Raw genomic sequence first — 19,876 nt, 5'->3', positions numbered from 1 at the left:
CGGTCTTTGCATAGCGGGCGCCGCTTCCGAGCGCGGCTTCCTCCTCCTCCTCCTCCTCTTGCTCCCCGCCCGGCACCGCCAGCGTCCTCATCCCCCCGAGCAGCACAGGCGGCAGCGGCCCGGGCCGGTGAGCGGGAGCTCGGAGGGCCGGGAAGGAGGGAGGGAGGGAGGGGAAAGCTTGGCATAGAAAGTGGAAAAGTTGATGCCAGCCGGCCTGGCAGGAGGCGGCCGGCTCGGGGCCGTGCGGACGCTGCTGACAGCGAGCAGGGGAGGGATGGATGGACGGATGGACGGATGGACGGATGGACGGACGGACGGACGGGCCTGCGCCTCTCCGCGGGTCCGTAGGGCAGGGAGGGACCTTGGGGACCCGGCAGCGCAGCCCCCCTGTCCGGGCCGGGCACCGGGAACGAGCCATTCCCCGAGGGGCTGGGGTGGGCACGGGCAGAGCCGGACAGCCGGGGCGGGGCTGGGCTGAGCTCCGGAGACAAGCACGGCTCCCGTGGCACGGCACAGCCCGCACGGCTCCCGTGGCACGGCACAGCCCGCACGGCTCCCGTGGCACGGCTCGCGGGCGGCCCCGGCAGCCCAGCCCTGCTGCTCGTGTCCATCGGGGCTCCAGGGTGCGGTCCCCAAGCCCTGCCAGCGTTCACACTGATGGAGGAAGTGGCTGAGCTCAAGGAAAGATTGATTTGCTCTCCACTCGCCCTACTGTGCTCGCGGCTCTCTGCCTCAGCCGTCTCTACTTTTTTCAGCTGCCTGAAGGAGCAGTAATTCCTCCTCCTCCTCTCGTCCATCAGGTGCTTCTCAGTGAAGAGAACATAATTCAGAGAGACCAGAGATGCCTTGGCCGAGCAGGAAGAGAGACAAAGGAGCAGTAGCAGGTCTGTGCTGACATCCTGACTGATTTAGCATCTCTCACTTGAGGTTGCAGGCTATAGTGAAACTACAGACAGCCGTATTAACCGTCTGTCTTTCACAGGCAGTGTCTTACAGACAGCATTTCCTGTGCCGAATGGGCTGAGCACCCAGGCGTGACTGAGACAAGCCTGCTAGGTGTGTGATAAGGACAGTGATGTATTCTCAGCACAAGGGGGTCAGGAAATGGATTTCAGGCCCACTTATGCAGAGCTTTGAGGTCCTGCACAGCAGAGTTGGTCAGTCAGAGTACACCCAGTGCAGTGCCAGGAAGCTGATGCGGTACCTGCTGCAAAAACAAAAAGCAAGAACGTTGCACTGGAGGCATCATGATGTGGTGTTTAATGTACAAGATGAAAAAATTGCACGCTTGGCTCATCTGTGCCACTCATCTGCTTGATCCACTCTAGCAAATAACCATCTTTTTACCCTTTAATTTACCCTTAATCACTTCTTAATAATTGGGGTTTTTTTTTGTCTGTGTCCTGAAGGAACAAAGGATGTGGATCCCTTCTGAACAGGTAGCTCACTGGAGGTTAAGCTAAGATTTCCAGCTCCTGCAGGAATTGAAATGGTTTGGTTTGCTTGGTGAATGTTCCTCTTACTCACCAGATTCACCTAAATGTATTTTGTTGCCTGCAGCTGATTTCTCAGCAATTAATTAAACAAATTCAACTACACTTCTTGTGGGCAAACATGGTTTATCCTGAGGGTTTTTAATTACTAACTGGGAGTATTAAACTGCATTTTTGCACATGCAAAAAATACCCTTATTTCAGATGCAAATTAGAAGTACTCAGAATCATTGGTGCATAATGCTGCTACCTTACCCTGAGCACCTGGGGTGCCCCAAACTCCTGTTCCAGTCAAATGTGTGAAACCAGCTTGGACAACTAAAAATATTTTTTGAAACAAAATGTGTTGTGTCTCCATGTCTTTTAAGATAAAAAAGAGCCTGATGCTAAAATTGCCAAAACCAAGGAGGAGAATTCAGATAAGGAGGAAGAAGAGAAGCCTTCAAAACCTCCAGCTGGGAGCTCCAAGTCAGGATGGAAGAACTGGAAGAAAAAAGAATCTGGGTCTGGTGGTGAAGAAAGCAAGATCACGTATTGTCACTGGCTGCTAAAATCAGAACCTGAGAGCAGGCTGGAGAAGGGGGTGGATGTGAAGGTAAGCACTGGCACCCCCTCACTCAGCACAGGACAGCAGCAAGGTCACTCCTGCCCAGCTGCTGAGGGACAGCATCAGGCAACTCAGATTGGTTTTTTCTTCTCAAAACCTATTTGTCTTCCTGGAAATAGAAAAACAAAATGTTCTTGTTCAAGGTGGCAACCTTGGGGTTTCATACGTGCAATACAGAAGGAAATCGGCTCCTCAGGATGCTTGGCTGTTGGTCACAGGAGCAGCATCTATTTCAGACTCTGCCTTTACACTGCTGCTTTGTCAAGGTTTTTCTGTAGGCCCTGTGGGAGATAAAAATTGTGTCAAGTTTGTGCTATAATTGAAGGAGCTGCTAGCCACAAATGCTTAGGCTCAGTGCAGACAATGACACTGTAAAGATCACAAACCTCCTGAATGAATCTTTATTTTCATTTCATTTGGCAGTTCAGTGTTGACGACTTGAAAGCTCAGCCTAATCAGACAACCTGCTGGGATGGAGTAAGGAACTACCAGGTAGGAAGCACATGGGGGCACTGAAATAGCAGTAGGAAGAAAGTGGTTCTGCCCACAGCTTGTTCCTGTGCCTGAAGCATTTCCTTTTGGGGCACTCTACCTTTTCATACAGGTGCATTTTGGCAGGGATCTGAAGTCAACTCCTGCTTCGTGGCCTCTAGGTCAGAGGTAGATTCAAGCTGGGTAATATTCTGTCAAATCATCCAGTTCTTCTTTCACTTAGACCAACCTTTGATACCTTACAGCAAGTCTGTACTTCCCCAAATTCTCTGTCAGTGTACAGCTTTCTGTTTCACCTGTGTTCCCCTGCTGTGTATGGTCCCTGTACTACACAGGATTCCCTGTTCCCCTACACATGATCTGCTCTGAGTTCTTTGCTGACAGCTCTCCTGGGCAAGGGTGGCTGAGCTGTTGAATTCCCACACACTTTCTGACCAACTGGATCTTGCTCTTTAGCCTTGTTTTTGCTTAATTTCATTCCAGCACAAAAACATCTCTATGACAACTGTAGGAAACACTATCTGAGTAATTCTGAAGCTCATCTACCTCTCTTGTTGGTTCCTACTCTTGGCTGCTTATAATGAAGCCCTGAGAGCTTGATGGAAACAGCTGAAAGTCTCTTGTTTACTCCTGACAGGCAAGGAATTTCCTGAGATCCATGAAACTTGGGCAGCAGGCCTTCTTCTACCACAGTAACTGCAAAGAGCCTGGCATTGTGGCCCTTGTCAAGGTGAGGGGCTGTGTTTGGGGAGAGAAGTGATAATGAATGGTTTATCAAACAGCTCATTCCTTGTGTCTCAGACCAAAGAGTGCAGGAGTTGTTCATACATGAGAGCAGGGAATGAGCCCAGGACACCTCAGCTCAACACTACAGGGCTGACTCAGCCATGTGTCCCCAGAGAGATGGAGCCAAACTGTGCTGTTTTCCTGCTGACATTTCAGGGCACTCCCAGCCAAGCCAAGTGCTATTCCATGCTCTGATTCCAATCTGACTCACTCCATTCTAGTCAGCAGAGCCCACTAGGCAGTAGAATAAAGCCAGGGCACAGAACAGCTTTTTCTTTAAGAGAACTCATCACAAAGATCATCATCAGCTCCCCAGTTTTCCTCTGTTCCATTTCCTTCCACACTGATCTCAAGCAGGTGATGCTGCACTTACTGTTCTGCACTTTTCCACCCAAGAAATGTAAAGCAAACTGTCAGAATGGAGTTCAGGGAAAGCAAGGCTGATTTTTGCACCAGGATTATTCCTTGTCACATCTCATGCCCTTTGCTGACAGGGATTTTGAACTGATGGAAACTTTCTTCTCCCCTTCTGCTTCAGATTGTAAAGGAGGCGTACCCTGATCACACACAGTTTGATCAGAAGGATCCTCACTATGACTCCACCAGCAGAAAAGAGAACCCCAAGTGGTCCATGGTAATGTACTCTATTAAATACAGCTGCTCAAGCTCTGTGTGCAAGCCAAGAGAAGGGAGAGGGCTCTTTGCATCATATTGAAAATCTTAAGCTTCTGTCCTGGCCTTTTTCTCTCTCAAGAGAAAATTCAGTCCTGTCTTCTCTGCTTTTTTCCCCCTATCCTTTCCAGAAGGCTGCCAAAATGTATCTCCCTAAATTTTCAGATCTTGGCTGCAGAGCTGCCCTCTCTTCATTTTCAAATCTTGGCTGCAGACCTGGTCTCCACGTATGGCAGAACCCTGAGTTAGGAAAATGAACTAAGAACCACTGTCAGTGCACAGCAAACAAATCTGTAGTTTTGAGGCACATTAAATTGTAGGGAAGGGAGTGTTCATGGGCTGGCTGCATCCCACATGTGAATTTTGTATTGTCTGTGACACGAAAGCACCTTGCTGGTGCACAACAAATGCCAACAAATCATGTGCCAGAAATACTGGGAAGTTCTTTTAGCCTTGAGCAGACCAAAGCAATGCTTCCAGTTTCAAATCTTTTATATCCCTCAAAGATTTTATGGGATGTCTGGAGGCCGTGTCCTTGTCCAACCTGCTCCTGTGCTGCCCCTCCCTTCCCAGGTGGATGTGCAGTTTGTGAGGATGACCAAGCGCTTCATCCCCCTCTCTGAGATCAAGGCTCACCACCTGGCACACAAAGCAGATGGGGGCCCCCTCAAGGACATGATGCTCTTCACCAGGCAACGTCTGTCCATCCAACCCCTGACACAAGGTGAGAACCTCCAGGCACTCTTGATTCCACCTGTCAGACAAGCTGGAAGTTTCACTTACGACTTTTCCTTCCTTACCACAGAGGAATTTGATTTTGTCTTGAGCCTGGAAGAGGAAAAGCCACATTAAAGCAGCACAGCTCCCACCCAGCCTGCTCATGCCTCCTCCTCCACCAGCACAACTCTCAAGTTCACCTGCTCAAGCACAGCACCACGAACGTGCCCACACAAGATCCGCAGCCACATGTCCCTTCCCCTGACACAGTTATTTTTGCTTATTTTTTCAATAAATAAAGCCTTTTGGAATCAACTGTGGCTACCTGGGTTTTAGTAGTGGAAAAATCTGTAATTTATCTCTTGAGGAAGAAACAGGTGCATCCTCTTTGTTTAGTTTGGGGTCTAGTGCAGCTCCCTGTACTGCAGAGGGACGTTCTTCTGCAGGAAGGAATTCCTGAGTTCTGTCTAGAACCAGAAAATTAAGAATCATTGAACAGCCTGGGTTGAAAGAGACCCTCAAATCATCTCCTCCCACCCTCTGCCATGGGTGGAACACCTTCTACTATCCCAGCTTGCTCCAAACCCTGTCCATCCTGGCTTTGGACACTTCCAGGGATGGGGCAGCCACAGTTGTGCCAGGGTCACACCACCCTCAGGGAAGAATTTCTTCCCAACATCCCATCTAAACTATTCTGTGTCAGAGTGAAGCTGTCCTCCCTCATGCTGTCAGTGCATGCTGTTGTCAACAGTCTCTCTGGAGATGGATGCACAAAGCAGATCACAGTGAACTTCCTACAGGTACAAAAGTTCCCACGTCATTTTAGTTCTGACATCAGGGAAATAGAAGAAAATAAAGCCAGCCAGCTAATTTTTAAGCCACATGGGTCCTCCACCAGTACAGCTGCCAAGCAGTGACACAGCTTAAAGAAAGACCAAGGATTTATAAAGATAACAAAGGACAAATTCCTCCAGTATGTTTGGAGAGCTGTACACTGTGGCATTTTGAAAGAAAAATCTCTTCATACCACAGGAAAAAACCCAACCCAATATAAAACATCAGACAAACCCATGCACAGCATTTGACAGCCAGGGCTGGCTTTTTTTAATTGGAGAGACAAAAAAACCCAAGTTTTAAAATACAGCCATTGAAAAGACGACGAATTAAGAAACATGTAAACACAGCAGAGGCTTAATTACAAGTTGCACTGCTTGGTTTGGTACTTGTCCACTCCCTTCTGCCTGGGAGAGAGGGAATGACCCAAGTACAGCACAGAACCACCAGCTCAGGGGGACACGACTGCTCAAGTAGCATCTGCCCCTTCACATGCTCACAAAACACTGTTCTAGAGTACCTTGTCCTGGAGTGACCCCAGCTTCTCTCTAAGGATGCTCAGCACATCTGCTCCACCTCAGACAAACAGAGTGGCTAATGAATGGTCCATCAGATTCAGTAAAAATGGGAATAATTTCTAAATTCTGGTTCCATACACTGGGGCATGGGAGAGGGGACAAACTAGGAAAAATCCCCAAATCAATGTAGAGGCTCATGCACCTTTTCCAAGGGAACCCTCTAGGAATGATGAACAGATGAACAGCCATCTCCTTACAGCCAGACAATGATCTTACATCCAGTCAGGCAGGGAAAAAAAAAAAAACCACTCCTGGAATGCAGATACATCTCCATCCAGAGGGCTTCTTTCCCACCACATGGCCTACAATGCAGGGGAATAAATGAATAAAGGAATAAAGGAATAAAGGATTAAAGGCAAGGAGGGAGCTGAAGAAAAGCTTAAGAAGATTGTAAGGGTGCTGCTGTGCTCAGCTGAGCCATAGAAGGGTAGTTTGTTATCCCCAAAGGCTCCCAAAGGAGCTTCACTTGTCCCTAAAGGATTGTGCCTGGCTGCAGCACAGCCAGCTCCCCATGAGGGAGGGAGAGAGGAGTGTCCAAAGTGACACCCAGGCTCCTTTGTCATAGCAGAGGTCCCTTGCCCTGGCACAGCAAGGCGATTGCTGTCTGCAGTGAGCTTTTGAGCCTTGGGAAGACACGGCCCCAGCCCATGGCACAGACTCCCCGTGGCAGGACAAGCAAGCCACGTCTTCAGTGGTGCACAGCAGAACCATGGGGTGACACAAGCATTCAGCACAGATGAGAGCATTAGTGTCCTCTACAGAGCTAGACTGGCCAGCTCTACTAAAAACCACAACCTTACACGTGGTGAGGAAAAGATAACTGACTTTGGCAAGCAGAAACACACATTTATCACTGAAATACAGTAGCTGTCATTACATAAAAAGCTCCCCTTCCCGCCCCAGCCCCGCTCCCTCCACTGAACAAAGCAGAAACTTCATTTCCCAGCTGCAAGACACCTGCTCTACATTCAGCTGTAGGACAGAGGAACTTGATTCCAGAGCCAGAAAGAAGCTGGACAAACTAGCGAGCCACAAACTCAGGGAAATCCAGACAAATCCCATTTGACAGAGCTCATGTCCCAGCACTTGGTGCAGGCTTGTCTCTCCCCAGGGTAGGAGGTCTCACCACCTGCTTGCTGAAGGGCAGCTGAACAGCATGGACATTCTCCAAACTCAGTCAATCAAACCTACAAAGCCACATCTGATTTTTAATGGAGGAGTGACTTCCTTCTGGGAATGTTCTCATGAGTCTACTTAGCTGAAGGCTAAAAGCAGCTTATTTAAAAAAAAAAAAAAAAAGAAAACCCACATTCAGGTTCTCAGTTCATTGCATGCTCTCAGACCTCGCTGGTGACTTCAGCTCAGGCCTCAGGAATGTGTGTCTGGAATCAGAGCTCTGCCACCCTTCCAGGTGCTGCTTGGCTCCTTCCAGCAGCCCACACAGACCTTTTTGAGCCTCCCACAACAACTGCATCCACCTTCTGTCCCCACTAATCCTTGTCCCGCAGGCACGAGGCAGCAAACCAGACCCCCCACACGTGTGCCCACACTGCTGTCCGTCCCTACACAAAGCCTGCTCTGTCCCAAGGACACAGACACGGGCAGGGCAGCGTGTGCAGCACAAACCCCCCCACAGGAGACCCCCCAAGAGCTCCAGAACTGCTCTCCACACCTCTCTGCAGCAGCACCTGAAGTGTGGATCTTGGGAGTGCTCAGACAGCTGCCAGGACATGACTAGGAAGGCACAGCTCGTGGCCAGGAGCCTTCCTGCCCTCACTTGTTGCCCACCCAGCAGCACTGGGACCATCACCGCTCTGCCCACCCCCTGCCACCTCCTCCTGTACCCACACATCTCACTCCCTCCTACCAGCCACAGCTCCTGGTGGGACACAGCACGGCCCAGCCCGTGCTCCTGGTGGCTGGGTGGCAGTCCCAGGGCTGAGTCACCTCCATCATCCAACTGCTCGTGGCAAGGAATCCAACGCCAGCACGAAGAGGAAGAAGGGGAAGCAGCGAGGGGATGACACCACAAGATTTCCAGTAGGCCACGCCACAGTCTCTGATCCCTCCTCTAGCATCCAGCTAATCACCGGGACGTTTTCCCCAGGGAAGATTTCGGAAAGGCAAGAATAAACACCCATCCTACAGAGCCCCAGAGCAGCCTGCCCACGGCCGGGAAGAAGCAGACGGGGCCTCCAGGTGCTCTCCCCTTCCCCGCTGCCAGGCCTAGGCTCTCGGGGCACACAGGACATCAGGCAGCTCCGCAGCCTCCGGACACGGCCTCAGAGCAGCCTCAAACCAGCCTCCAGAGGAACGGATGGATTGGGAAGCGCCGCCAGCGCTCCAGCTCGCCGAGCCCTCCCCGCCCCATCCCACCCCGGCAGTCCTTTGAAGAAAGGAATGAAGTCAAAAACGGGAATTGATTTCTGTGAAGTCTCTGAGTGTCTCCTCGTCGGTGCCGCTGTGCTGGGGGCTCCCGGGGCCCCCCGGCCTCACTGCCGCCCGTTGTTCTCCGTGGGCTGCCCGGGGGTCTTGGCCTCGCCGTGCGAGGACGTGCCCTCGAAGCGCTGGGACGCGATGGCAGCCTGGTGGGACATGCTCTTCCTGACGATGTCCCCTTTCCTCCACAGCACCACCTCCTGCAGGGACACGGCCAAGGCTTGTCAGGGCTCCAGACCTTCTGCTGAGACCTCCTGCTGCCCCACCCAGCCCCGCAGGCTGAACCAGGCTCCTGTTCCACCAGCAGCCAGGACACACCTGGCAGTGCAGCCTGCCCGAAATTTGGGTAGAGAGCTCCTCCCTGGGGTCTGGGCACACAGAAGACATCCACGGCACCTCTGTTCTAGTGCCACTGACAAGGTGAAGCACAGAAGCTCCACCACTGAGCAGAAAAGAAATTCCAGGCAGGAACTTTCCAAATTCCTCCCCACCACCACACAAATCTGACCTGCGTGGATGTTCTTCTAGACCATCCTTCCACGTGATGAATCCCAAATTCCCTGTAGGTCCTTGTAAAAGCCTCCCAGTCAACCATCCACAGATACAAGGAGAACAGCAGCTCTGTTTCTCACCTGCTGTTTGAAGTAGCGTCTCTCCTCCTCATCGATCAGCACCAGGTTGAGGTAATAACGCACTGAGAACTTCTTGTTGATGTCCCTCATGGTTGGAGTCAGCTCGTAGCCAGCCAGAAAGAGCCTGATGGGAATGGACTCCCCTGGAAAGGGCATGGAGCTGTCAGCACAGACAGGATGCAGACAAACCAGGAGAGCAGCAGCAAAACACAAACTCACACGGCCACAACCTTTGTCCCCGTTTCCACAAGTGCACTAACATGAGCTAGAAGACCTCAACTCCCTTCGGAAACCAGCATGCACGGTCCACAGCCAGATCCTGCCCTTGCTGCCAGCTATCCCAGCTCCACGCTAACAGCACAGGACTCTTTTGGGACCTGCATCAAGACAGCACTACAGGAAAAAAATGAGTAAGGTGACATTTTCTCTGGCAGGTGACTGCTGGGCAAAGGAACAGTGGCACAGGAGATTGGCACAGAGCAAGAACACCCTCTCTGCTCTGAGCTGCAGCAATGCCAGCTGGTGGCCCATGCCAACTGTGAATTTATAGCTGGTTCTACCACTGCTTCATCAAAAGAATTAAGTCATTGCAACTCACTCTGCCTCAGTTGGCCCTCATCGCACTGGAGAACGAAGGGGATCAGATCAATCCCCTGCTCTGAGCCCACCAGTGGAACAGGATGCTGAGCACACAGGAGAAGATACTGCAAGACTCAAACTCCCACCCCAAAAGCCTCCCGAAGAGGAATCCTGGGGGGTCCTGTGCCCTCTCACCTCTCACAGGTGCCCCATCCATGATCTCGTACTTGGCTATGGTGTCGTTCTCGTGGTACACGTTGGGACCCGTGCCCGTTGTCTCCCTCTTGATGATGTCTATCTCCATGTGCTTGATCTTGATCCGCACCAGCAGGAAGTAGATCTTCCCCACAATCACATCTTTTAAATGGTATCTGGCACGAGAGGGGAGAAAACACCAGGATCAAACCCTGTGCAGCAGAGCAGGGCTCGGGCTGACGTGCAAGAACTTGCTGGGCAGGCACTTTGCTCTCATCCACAGCAGATGGCAAATCAACCACCCCCACCAGCAACCAGCCCTTTATTTCCATCCTCTGCTCTTTTGGAAACCCACAAGAACATTTAGCATGAGCAGATAAATTAAAAACATCACTTCAGCCTGAATATCTGCAAGAAACCCCTGTAAGAGCAAAGGCTACAAACTCGATATTTTGGATCAATTAAAACCAACCCAAATCACAGAATCATTTAAGTTGGAAAAGACCTCTGAGATCATCAAGTCCAACCTTTGGGCAATCACCACTTGGAGGGAGATTTGCCAGCACCAGCTGGGAAAGATGCACTGAGAGTAGTTTAAAAGAGCTCTTCCCAACTTCTTTGCTGGAGTTAATTCCCACACTTCAGCTGTATTGCCTGATAAGGAGCAAACATTGCATTCTGGAGACACCTGGAAGTACTGACCTGGCTGAGAATGCACGGAGTGGGAAGTTACAGCAAGAATTTCATGTTGTGCTCCAGGCTAAGTGAGCCACAGCCACTGCTTCCCACTCCTTGATCCAGATACGGGGGAAGGAGAGGAGCCCATGGATCAGGGAGGATCTGAGCTGTCTCCCAGCCTCTCTGGAGCACGTGGACATGGAATTCCTTTGAGGAAACCTCTAACAGGTGGGTCCCCACAGCCCCCAGCTGCTCCTGAGACACTCACTTGGACTTGTTGTACTCGAACTCAATGTGCAGGCAGTCCTCGATGCCCACTTCCATCTTGATGGAGGAGTTGAGCTCGGGGTAGGTGCTCAGGGTGTGCACAACGATGTCCATCTCCTTGACCACGTCGTTCAGCCTGCGGCTCACGGTGGCACGGAGGAAATACCTGCAGGGACAGTCCCCTCCCATCAGGGTCACACAGGGGGCAGCAGGGACGGGGGCTGGCTGGCTTGGGCTGCACTATCCAAGCAGCCTGACTACACAAATCCATGTAAAGAGCTGAAACGTGCTTGGTTGCAAATCTCAAGAAAATGTGATCAACAGATCCACTGAGAAAGTTCCTTTTACCCAGTGAAGCTTGGAACCTTCTCCTTGGCAAGGTGAGGTGCTCAGTTCAGCTCACACACAGCTGAGACAAGGCTGAGAGGATTTCAAGAACAGGGAATGTCCAAAGGGACAAAATAAGCAGGAAACCAAAGAATTGCCACAAGGAAGCAGAACAGCAAGGAAGCTCCTCTTCCCATGTCATTGACTCTCTTTTAGTCCAGGTCTGAAGAAAGTAAACCCATAGCAAAAGAGCCCCCAGCTCTTTACATGAACTGGCCCCTGGAGCAGCCAACACCCCACACTGGAAAAGACAGAAGGGAATTTCCAGATGGAAAAGCAGGCTCCTCTCAGCTTCCATGCATTTGTGAGCCCGAGTTATCTAAGCCCCATTTTGGGGATGTGAGGAACAGCCTGCACATGTTAAAACCACTGCCCTTTTGCAAGATTACATCAGGCTGCACAGCCACACCTCCCAGTGTAGATCTCAGACTTTTCCAACCCCCACTTTGAAGTCAGTGAAAGGATTTTGAGTCGACTGAATGCCTTGATGTGAAATATCATTTCTAATATATGAACAAGGCACAATCTGTTTGCGTACAGAGCACAATTAAAGTTGACAAGACTGATTACAGAAAAAAAATCCCCACTGGAGACTAAACCAAACAGTTTATTTTGATTTTTTGAATTATCAAATCAATTAGCAAGTATTTGATTCAGAAGGGGCTGATTTCTCTTGTCACTCAAAAGGGAAAAACAAATTCCATAAAGAGCCTGATGCACGCTTGTAAAATAAACTTCTCAAAGCAGCCTTTTACAACTCAGTCCCCAAAATTAATCTGGAGTTCTGCATCATCAGAGTGAGCAGCAGCACTAACAGAGAGCAGAGCTGGGGCCAGCCAGGGCAGGGCACTCACCGTAGCTTCACGTTCTGCCCCGTGTAGGACTCGTAAGGTTTCTCCACGTGCGTGAACTCAAAGTCAAATGTCTGTGATTGAGTGAATTCCCCAGGTCGGGCCAGGTCCTTCACCAGAGACACAAACTCGTGGTGGTTCCCTCGGTCATAGTAGAGTTCTAGGAAAATGGAAATCCAGGTTAAGCCTAACCCCATGTGACATGGGAGATTTTCAGCAACTCTCCTGACCAGGTCACTCCTTCCTTGAATACCATTCACAGAACCTACCAGGGGAGCCTGTAGCTCCACAGAACAGCACTTGTTCCCTGCTCTCCATCACAGCCAAGTGCAGGCCACAACTTTCCTCCCTGAAACAGGACGGAAAAGGTCCACACAGCCTCCTTTACTATAATAAATCAAGAACTTGCCTTGGGGAGACACGAGTCACCTATAATCAATATTAAATATGGTTTGCAGCTCACACAAACACTTCCAATAGTTTTCTGCTCTGTATTCCAGGCCAAAGGCATTGCCACTGTGAGTAAAAACCATCACTGCCTGTGTGGAATAGACAGTGACAGAGCAAAACCAAGGGGACAGGAGGATTCCAACTGCTCCTGCTCATCCTTGGACAGCAAAGAGCTTGAGTGACCTTGAGCTACAGCAGGGAATAAATGAACACATTGATCCTGCTGCACAACCACCCTGAGTGTGGGGATGCAGCTGAATCCACTGCCCCTCCAGCCCACGGGTAGCACATTAATGGCCATGTGAGCATGGTGAGGGAAGAGCTCTCACCTCTGAGAGCATTGCTCAAAACAGCTCAAGTGACCAGCATTGCCTCATTTTTCCCCACAACCTTCCCACATCAGCAGGAAACTAAAGGTTTCCTCATTTAATGAAAGCAATCATCCACACCTCCACCGAGTTTTCTGCCTCAAGACAAAGCAACAAAACCCTTAAAACACTGCAATTTGCATGAACAGCTTGGGATTACCCAAAACCATCAATGAAACCTGCCCTTCCCAGCCCTGCGTGTGAGCCGGTGCCTACAGGACACCCACACAGTCCTTCTGCAAAGGCAAATCCTTTCTGCTTAGATGAGGCAACAAAAACCTAAGTCATCACACAATCACAGACACACAAGCTCAGTGTCAGCACTAAACTGTGCAGAGGAGGCTTCTGAGAGGTATTAGAGGTGCTCAGGAGCTGCACTTCTGCCCTCCTTGAGATGCACGATGAGATTTCAGCTTTTAAGTGATGCCTGCTTGTCACAGCCCTTTGCTCACCTTATCTCTCTAATGGAAATTTTGGCACTAGAGCTCTCCTCACTTACGCACAACAGCAAATGTCACCAAGCCCTTTAGGCTGGGCAGGTGACATAAATAACCAAGCCTCTCTCTGAGCACTGAATTTGTGTGTCCACTGAGAGGAAGTGCTGGCTGATGTGACAGGGAGAAGCCACGTGCCAAAAGAAAAAGAGGAAACAGCCCAGACCATCGTGACACAATGTGCAGAAGGCACAAATCAAACTCAAAGCAAGGGGAGGAAAATGGCAGTGCACTGAGTTCTCTGCTACCTCAGAAGGTCATGTTTGGCACCCTGCAGCCTTAAGCAAAGTTTCCCACACTCCAGCCTGTCAAACAGGTATAAGCTGTAATTTCAGGTTTTCAGAGCTATAAGGTTTCCAGACTGAGAAAATAACCTGCCAACATTTTTATGGCTTGCTCAGGCCACAGCCACCAGAGGTGAAACCATCTGGAATGGGTTCTGTGCTTACCTGAGAGCAGGCAGGACCCAGCACTCACTCACAGTCTGGCTTCTGGTACCTGCTCTGGATCATCTTCCCTGTAAAGCATCCCTCCTTCACATCCCAGTCCCCTGCCTGTTAAATTATCTCACCTTCACACTGACCTCGTGGCAGCAAGAAGTCAGAATACAAGGCAAGCAATGGAGAGCATTGAGAAGTGCAATTAGTGGTACAAACTTCACTGATTTATCTAAGAAGCCTGAGGGGAATAATGACAAATGTGCAGCTACAGCAGCTCTAACACACCCTGCTTGGGCAATAACGTGCATACAAAGCAGTTATTCCACACAGACACGGCTCAAAAGTCTTCCAAAAAGGGGAATGAGGAGCAGGCAAGGCAGCACAGCAGACAGTGGAGTAGGAAGCAAAGTTCATGCTTAATTTCCATGGGCAAGTGTATCAATAGGAGCTCATAACCTGGCTCCTGGTGAACAGCCTCACCGACACTCCATCATTTACACACTCCCTTCTTTTCCAAAAACCAGAGTCAGGCACGAACAAAGCCAATAAAACTCAAACAGCAGCATCGGGGCTGGGTGGGAAATCTCCTGCTCACGTTCCCTCACCACACAATTTGCAATGCAAAGGCTGCAGGCCCCTGGCTCCAGCAGTGATTTTGGGGTTTAGAGCCAAGCACACAGAGCCACAGATGTGAGGCCTCGCATGCAGCCACATCACTGGGAAGGAACATCCTGAACTTATTTTGGCTTGTGGGACTCAAGGCATGTCTGTGGAGCACGGAGAGCTCCGCTCGAACGGAGGGGTGGGTGTGGCAGCTGCCTTGCCTCTACGAAAGCAGGAAATATTAAACCTGAATAGGTTACACGCACAGATAACCACAACTTTTGAACAACTTGAAGTCACTCAGCCAACCGTGCATAGATGCATGGGGTAGAAGATGGGATCAGCCAGGCTGAGCCTGCAGGCCTCACGGAAGGTGATCCAACCAGCTAAAAGGGACATATAGACAAAAGCCAGTCCATCAGCACCCTCAGCATCCCTAAGAGGATCAGCAGGGACAAGAGAGGCAGGCAGGCAGCTCCTGGAGCAGGGAGCAGGTAGTCTGGGGAGCAGGGCTGGCAGCAGGTCGGGGCTGACCTGCAGCTGAAGGACAGAACCAAAGCGCGCCTGGCTCGGAGCTGAAATCCGTGACCGAGCAGAAGCGAGAAACTAGGACAGGAGAACAATGACCTGGAAAAGGACTGGAATGCCCTTCCTTCTGCCAGGGCTCAAGCCTGGAGAACAGGCCAAGCTGCCCAGCTCAGAGGGCGGAATAATGTCAGGAAGCCGTGGGAATGCTGCGTGCAGCCGAGCATCACTCAGGAGTGAGAGGAACCTGCTCGACACAAGTGGGATCCCAGTGCCATTGAGCACAGCAATGTCCCCAGATCCCAGGTACCAGTGGGATCCCAGTGCCATGGAGCACAGCAATGCCCCAGACCCCCGGTACCAGTGGGATCCCAGTGCCATGGAGCACAGCAATGTCCCCAGACCCCCGGTACCAGTGGGATCCCAGTGCCATAGAGCACAGCAATGTCCCCAGACCCCCAGTACCAGTGGGATCCCAGTGCCATGGAGCACAGCAATGCCCCCAGACCCCTGGTACCAGTGGGATCCCAGAGCCATGGAGCACAGCAATGCCCCCAGACCCCCGGTACCAGTGGGATCCCAGAGCCATGGAGCACAGCAATGCCCCGGTACCAGTGGGGCTAGCATGGGGTGCAGCGATGCTCCCTGGACTCTCAGCACCAGCAGTGCTCTCTGAACCCCTGGCACCCGCAAGGATCTCAGTACCCTGGGGTTCAGCAGCGCTCCCCAGCCCCTTGGCCCCTGTGGGCACCCCGATACTGTGGGATGCGGTGATGCTCCCCGGACCCCCGGCAGCAGCGGGATCCCGGCCCCGTGCGGTGCAGCGATACTCCCGGCACCCACGAGGGGCACCAAGAAGGGACAGCCGGGCCCGCAGGCCGCCCCGCTCACCGATCTGCCCGATGAACTCCACTTTGATGCCCTGGTGCTCCAGCCGCTTATTGGGGTTCTTGAGGGTGAGGACCACCCGCCCCGACACGGTCTCGCCGTCGTAGAAGAGGAAGTATTTCTCCTTCTTGCCCTCCTCCGTCTTGTGCTCCACCCGCCGCCGGCTCTCGGCGTCGCTCAGCACCAGCTCCAGCTCCGGGCTCTGCCCGAATCCGAAGAAACTCATGGCCCCGGGATGCGGCGCGGAGCGGCGCGGGCGGACCCCGCGGCCCCGCTGGCGGATCGCGGCCGGGGCGGAGTTGCGGGGGGCGGCGGGGACGCCGGGGAAGGAGCCGGGGCGGCGGCGGCGCGGGGAGGGGAGTGGCCGCAATGCGGCAGCGCTGCCGGGGCGGCGGCGCCGGGACCCGCGCACCGCGCACCGCGCACCGCGCACCGCGCACCGGCAGCCCCTCCCCTGCCCGGCCCGGCCCGCCCCGCTCCTTCCGGGGCAGCGGCGATTGGCCCGGCCCGGCCCGCCCCGCTCCTTCCGGGGCAGCGGCGATTGGCCCGGCCCGGCCCGCCCCGCTCCTTCCGGGGCAGCGGCGATTGGCCCGCCTGGCCATTGGCGCGTTCGAAGCGGGCGGCGGCGCGATGGCCGCGAAGCTGCTGCGGAGCGCGCTCGGCGAGTGGCGGCTGCCGGACGTGGATGCAGGTGCGAGCCGGGGTCGGGATCGGGGCCGGGACCCGTCTCCCGAACTCTGTCCCGGTCCTGGTCTCTGTTCCGGTCTCAGTTTCGGTCCCTGGCCGGGTCTCTGTTCCGGTCCCAGTCTCTGTCATGGTCTCCCCCGCTGTCTGTTTCTCTCTGTCTCTGTCCTGGTATCGGTTGCCGTCCCGCTCCCAGTCCCGGTGTCAGTCTGTGTCCCGCTCTCCGTCCCGGTATCGGTGCCAGTCCCGGTTCTCCCCCGGTTCCGGGACGCGGGTGACACCAGGGAGGGGGGGGTGCTGGCTCCTGGCACTGCCAGCGGCTGCCCATGGCGCGCCCGTGTCCCGCTGGATTTGGGTATTCCGTGGTGGTTTGGGATGAACCCCGTGTTTCTGAGAAATCTCGCCCCTGGTGCTTATACGCTGGGAAAGGGCTAACTGCACCACCTAATCAGGGGCTTGTCTTTATTTTCTTATGTTTTCGCTCTGAGTCAGGATTAAAAACACAGAGGAGAAAAAAATTCTCCTGTTTGGACTTGGTTGTTTATTAAATCTTACCTAAATCACAGACAGTTCTGCAACACTTCTAGCTACCAGCTAAATTTGAGCCAAATGGAGACCTGAATCTAGTTAGTTACAAGATCTCTTAAAACTAAACAATGCACTAGAGAAATAACAATATTATTTATACTTTTGGCCCAATAACCAGACTCCTGTCACCCGTAATATGCCTATTACTATATTCTAAAACCTTCAAATTCCAAACCCTTCACCATGTGAAATCGCATACCTCTATTCCAGCTACCTGTGACTCTAACTCCATCACTCAAATTTGGAAGCTTTCTCCAAGGTCTCAGGTCAAAAGCAGTGTTCTCTTGGGGGTCAGTGTCAGAAAGCTCAAAACTCCCAGGTTTCTGCGTTCCAACAATAAATACTTTTTTTTTTTTTTTTTTCACCCCCTCTCAGCGTGGGTGGACACGGTGTGGGATCTGGATTTCACAGACACCGAGCCTCTGGAGCCCCGGATGGTGGAGGGGATCACAGCCAATGGGCCTAACACCTTTACCTGCCTGTACCAAGCTCTGGAGCCCTTTGCTGCTGGGGACCAGGAGGGCAGAGAGGTGACATTACCTGAACACAGAGCCAGACACTCTCACTTTGTCACATCTGCCTTGCCTTGAAATCCGCAAAATATTCAGAAACTATTCAAACAATTCTTGCTCTGTGTGCTGGAATGCCTCAGAAGAAAGCTATTCCCAAATTTTAATAATATAATTTAGCATAATATTAAGTATATATAGTGCTTTGTATTATAATTATTAGAACTATTCTAAAAGCATAACATATATAGGAAGATAGTCATGGATAAGTTGACCTGGAACAGAGACTAGTCAGAGCAAAAGGAATAAAATAGGTATTTATTGAAAGGATCCACCTTGGGCAGTGCAAGAGCCTGGCTGGGGATACACCCAAATCAAATCCAAGATGGATCCCAGTCACGAGTTTTTGCACTTTTACAAGTTTGGTTCATCTTGGGGTCAATTATCCAACCACAGCCCCAGGCCATGAAGTCTCAGCCCCCTGCCTTGCCCCCTTTCCCTCGCTGTTAGTTTCTGATTTTTGGGTACCAGGTGTCATTGATTCTCTAGCTAGAAAGGGATTGTTGTGTCCAACTACCCTGTGAAAAGAACTTACTAACACCTAATGTGAAGTTTCAGAGTTACACACTGAGCAGCAGAGATTCTGAAAACTATAAAAGCTAAAACCCAAGGCATGAGTGGCACATGTTAAAATCTGAATAATGGCTAGTTTTGGACATCAGTGTTATTATGGGGTTCCTCACTATTCCTCTTTCGCCTCAGAATGTCTGGACCTTGTTTGCTGAGAACAGCCTGTCCCATCAGGCCCTGGTGGCTGTGCTGCATCACTTTGTGCATGTGGGCCAGCAAAAAGGAGCGAGCACACAGCAGAGGGTGTCTGGTCTGCACTCAGCTGGGCTGTACCTGCTGCTGCTGGAGATCCCAGGTGAGCCTCAGGTGTGCCTCTTCATGGCTGGGGACAGCACAGGTCAGGCAGGATGGGCTTTGTAGCAATTCCAGGTAAAGCAAGTGTTGGCTTGATGTCCCTGAAATCCCCACGGGACGAGTGGTGGGAGTGATGAGCAGTGTCACAGGCTGGTGGCAGCCTGGCCTCCTGTCACAGAGGGATTTGGTGGCCTCAGTGCAGGTCTGAGTCCTGTGCTAAGGTGACGGGAGTCTTCACAGTGCACAGAGCTGGAACCACACAGCTCCCTCTGCTCTGACAGACAAGGCAGAAGCTTATTGCTGTTCCTGCTCTGCAGCCAGGGAGCATTTCTCTGCAGCACATCTGGATGGGTTTGTTTGTGAGAACAAAAATGTCGGTCTAAAATAGCCAGCAGCTGAGTGTTTCCAGCAGGTGAGTTCACAGCAGGATCCCTTTGTATTCCAGCACACCCTGAAGTGTTGCTGAGCTCCATGGTGCAGCTGGAAGGGGTCAGTCAGCTGGTGATCCTGCTGGAATGTGTCACTGCTGATGATGCATCAGTCTGGTGCAGTTCAAGCAGCTCTTTATTCTTCTCTTCAACTTTCTTAGGTTCTGGGACACCTGTGGAGAGATTTGGGTTGGGAGGGACCTTAAGGCTCATCTCATTCCATGGACAGGGACACTTTCTACTAGACTGTCATGGAATGGCTGACCTAAAACAGAGACTAGGCAGAGCAAAGGGAATGAAATAGATATTTTATTGAAAGGATACACCTTGGGCAGGAGCCTGGCCAGGGCTACACCCAAATCAAATCCAAGATGGATCCCAGTCACGAGTTTTTGCACTTTTACAAGTTTGGTTCGTCTACATCTTGGGGTTAATTATCCAACCACAGCCCCAGGCCATGAAGTCTCAGCCCCCTGCCTTTCCCCCTCTCCTTCACTGTTGTTTCTTATTTTTGGGTACCAGTTGTCCTTGGTTCTCTAGTTAGAAAGGGATTGTTGTGTTTAACCACCCTGTGAACAGAACTTACTAACACCTAATGTGAAGTTACAGACTAAGCAGCAGAGATTCTGAAAAATATAAAAGCTAAATCCCAAGGCATCATACCAGGTTGCTCCAGCCTGGCCTTGAACACTTGTGGGGTTGGGACATGATGTCCAGATGGTTTGATGTTCTCTGTTTTGTCTGGAAGAGGACTGATGTTGTCTTTTT

The 19,876-nt window shown here is 51.6% G+C and overlaps 2 protein-coding genes across 5 annotated transcripts; one reads left to right on the top strand and one right to left on the bottom strand.

Annotated features, from left to right (window-relative positions):
* Window positions 1–32: 32 nt before the first annotated feature.
* Window positions 33–8,527, top strand: THYN1 (thymocyte nuclear protein 1). Of its 2 annotated transcripts, none has more exons than XM_062508512.1 (7): window positions 33–127; window positions 801–884; window positions 1,862–2,088; window positions 2,524–2,592; window positions 3,230–3,322; window positions 3,917–4,012; window positions 4,624–8,527. In XM_062508512.1, exons 2-7 carry the CDS (start codon window positions 842–844, stop codon window positions 4,900–4,902), a joined length of 807 nt encoding a protein of 268 aa, XP_062364496.1. In that variant the 5' UTR covers window positions 33–127; window positions 801–841; the 3' UTR covers window positions 4,903–8,527. The 2 variants fall into 2 exon arrangements, with proteins under 2 accessions (XP_062364496.1, XP_062364498.1); XM_062508514.1 differs by lacking the exon at window positions 33–127 and having other exon boundaries at window positions 638–884; window positions 4,624–4,774; window positions 4,856–8,527.
* On the bottom strand, window positions 2,082–16,224 carry VPS26B (VPS26 retromer complex component B). Of its 3 annotated transcripts, none has more exons than XM_062508511.1 (6): window positions 15,979–16,224; window positions 12,211–12,367; window positions 10,971–11,135; window positions 10,025–10,200; window positions 9,251–9,393; window positions 2,082–2,381 (listed from the first exon to the last, which is right to left on the bottom strand). In XM_062508511.1, the coding sequence occupies exons 1-6, from the start codon at window positions 16,199–16,201 to the stop codon at window positions 2,346–2,348; spliced, it is 900 nt and encodes a 299-aa protein (XP_062364495.1). In that variant the 5' UTR covers window positions 16,202–16,224; the 3' UTR covers window positions 2,082–2,345. The 3 variants fall into 3 exon arrangements, 2 of the variants coding, with proteins under 2 accessions (XP_062364495.1, XP_062364494.1); XM_062508510.1 differs by lacking the exon at window positions 2,082–2,381 and adding an exon at window positions 8,564–8,818; XR_009933948.1 differs by lacking the exon at window positions 2,082–2,381 and adding an exon at window positions 9,470–9,643 and having other exon boundaries at window positions 9,373–9,393.
* Window positions 16,225–19,876: the final 3,652 nt, after the last annotated feature.

The sequence above is a fragment of the Cinclus cinclus genome, chromosome 25, assembly GCF_963662255.1.
Source record: "Cinclus cinclus chromosome 25, bCinCin1.1, whole genome shotgun sequence".
NCBI lineage: Eukaryota > Metazoa > Chordata > Aves > Passeriformes > Cinclidae > Cinclus > Cinclus cinclus.
This window is presented reverse-complemented; position numbering and strand designations above follow the sequence as displayed.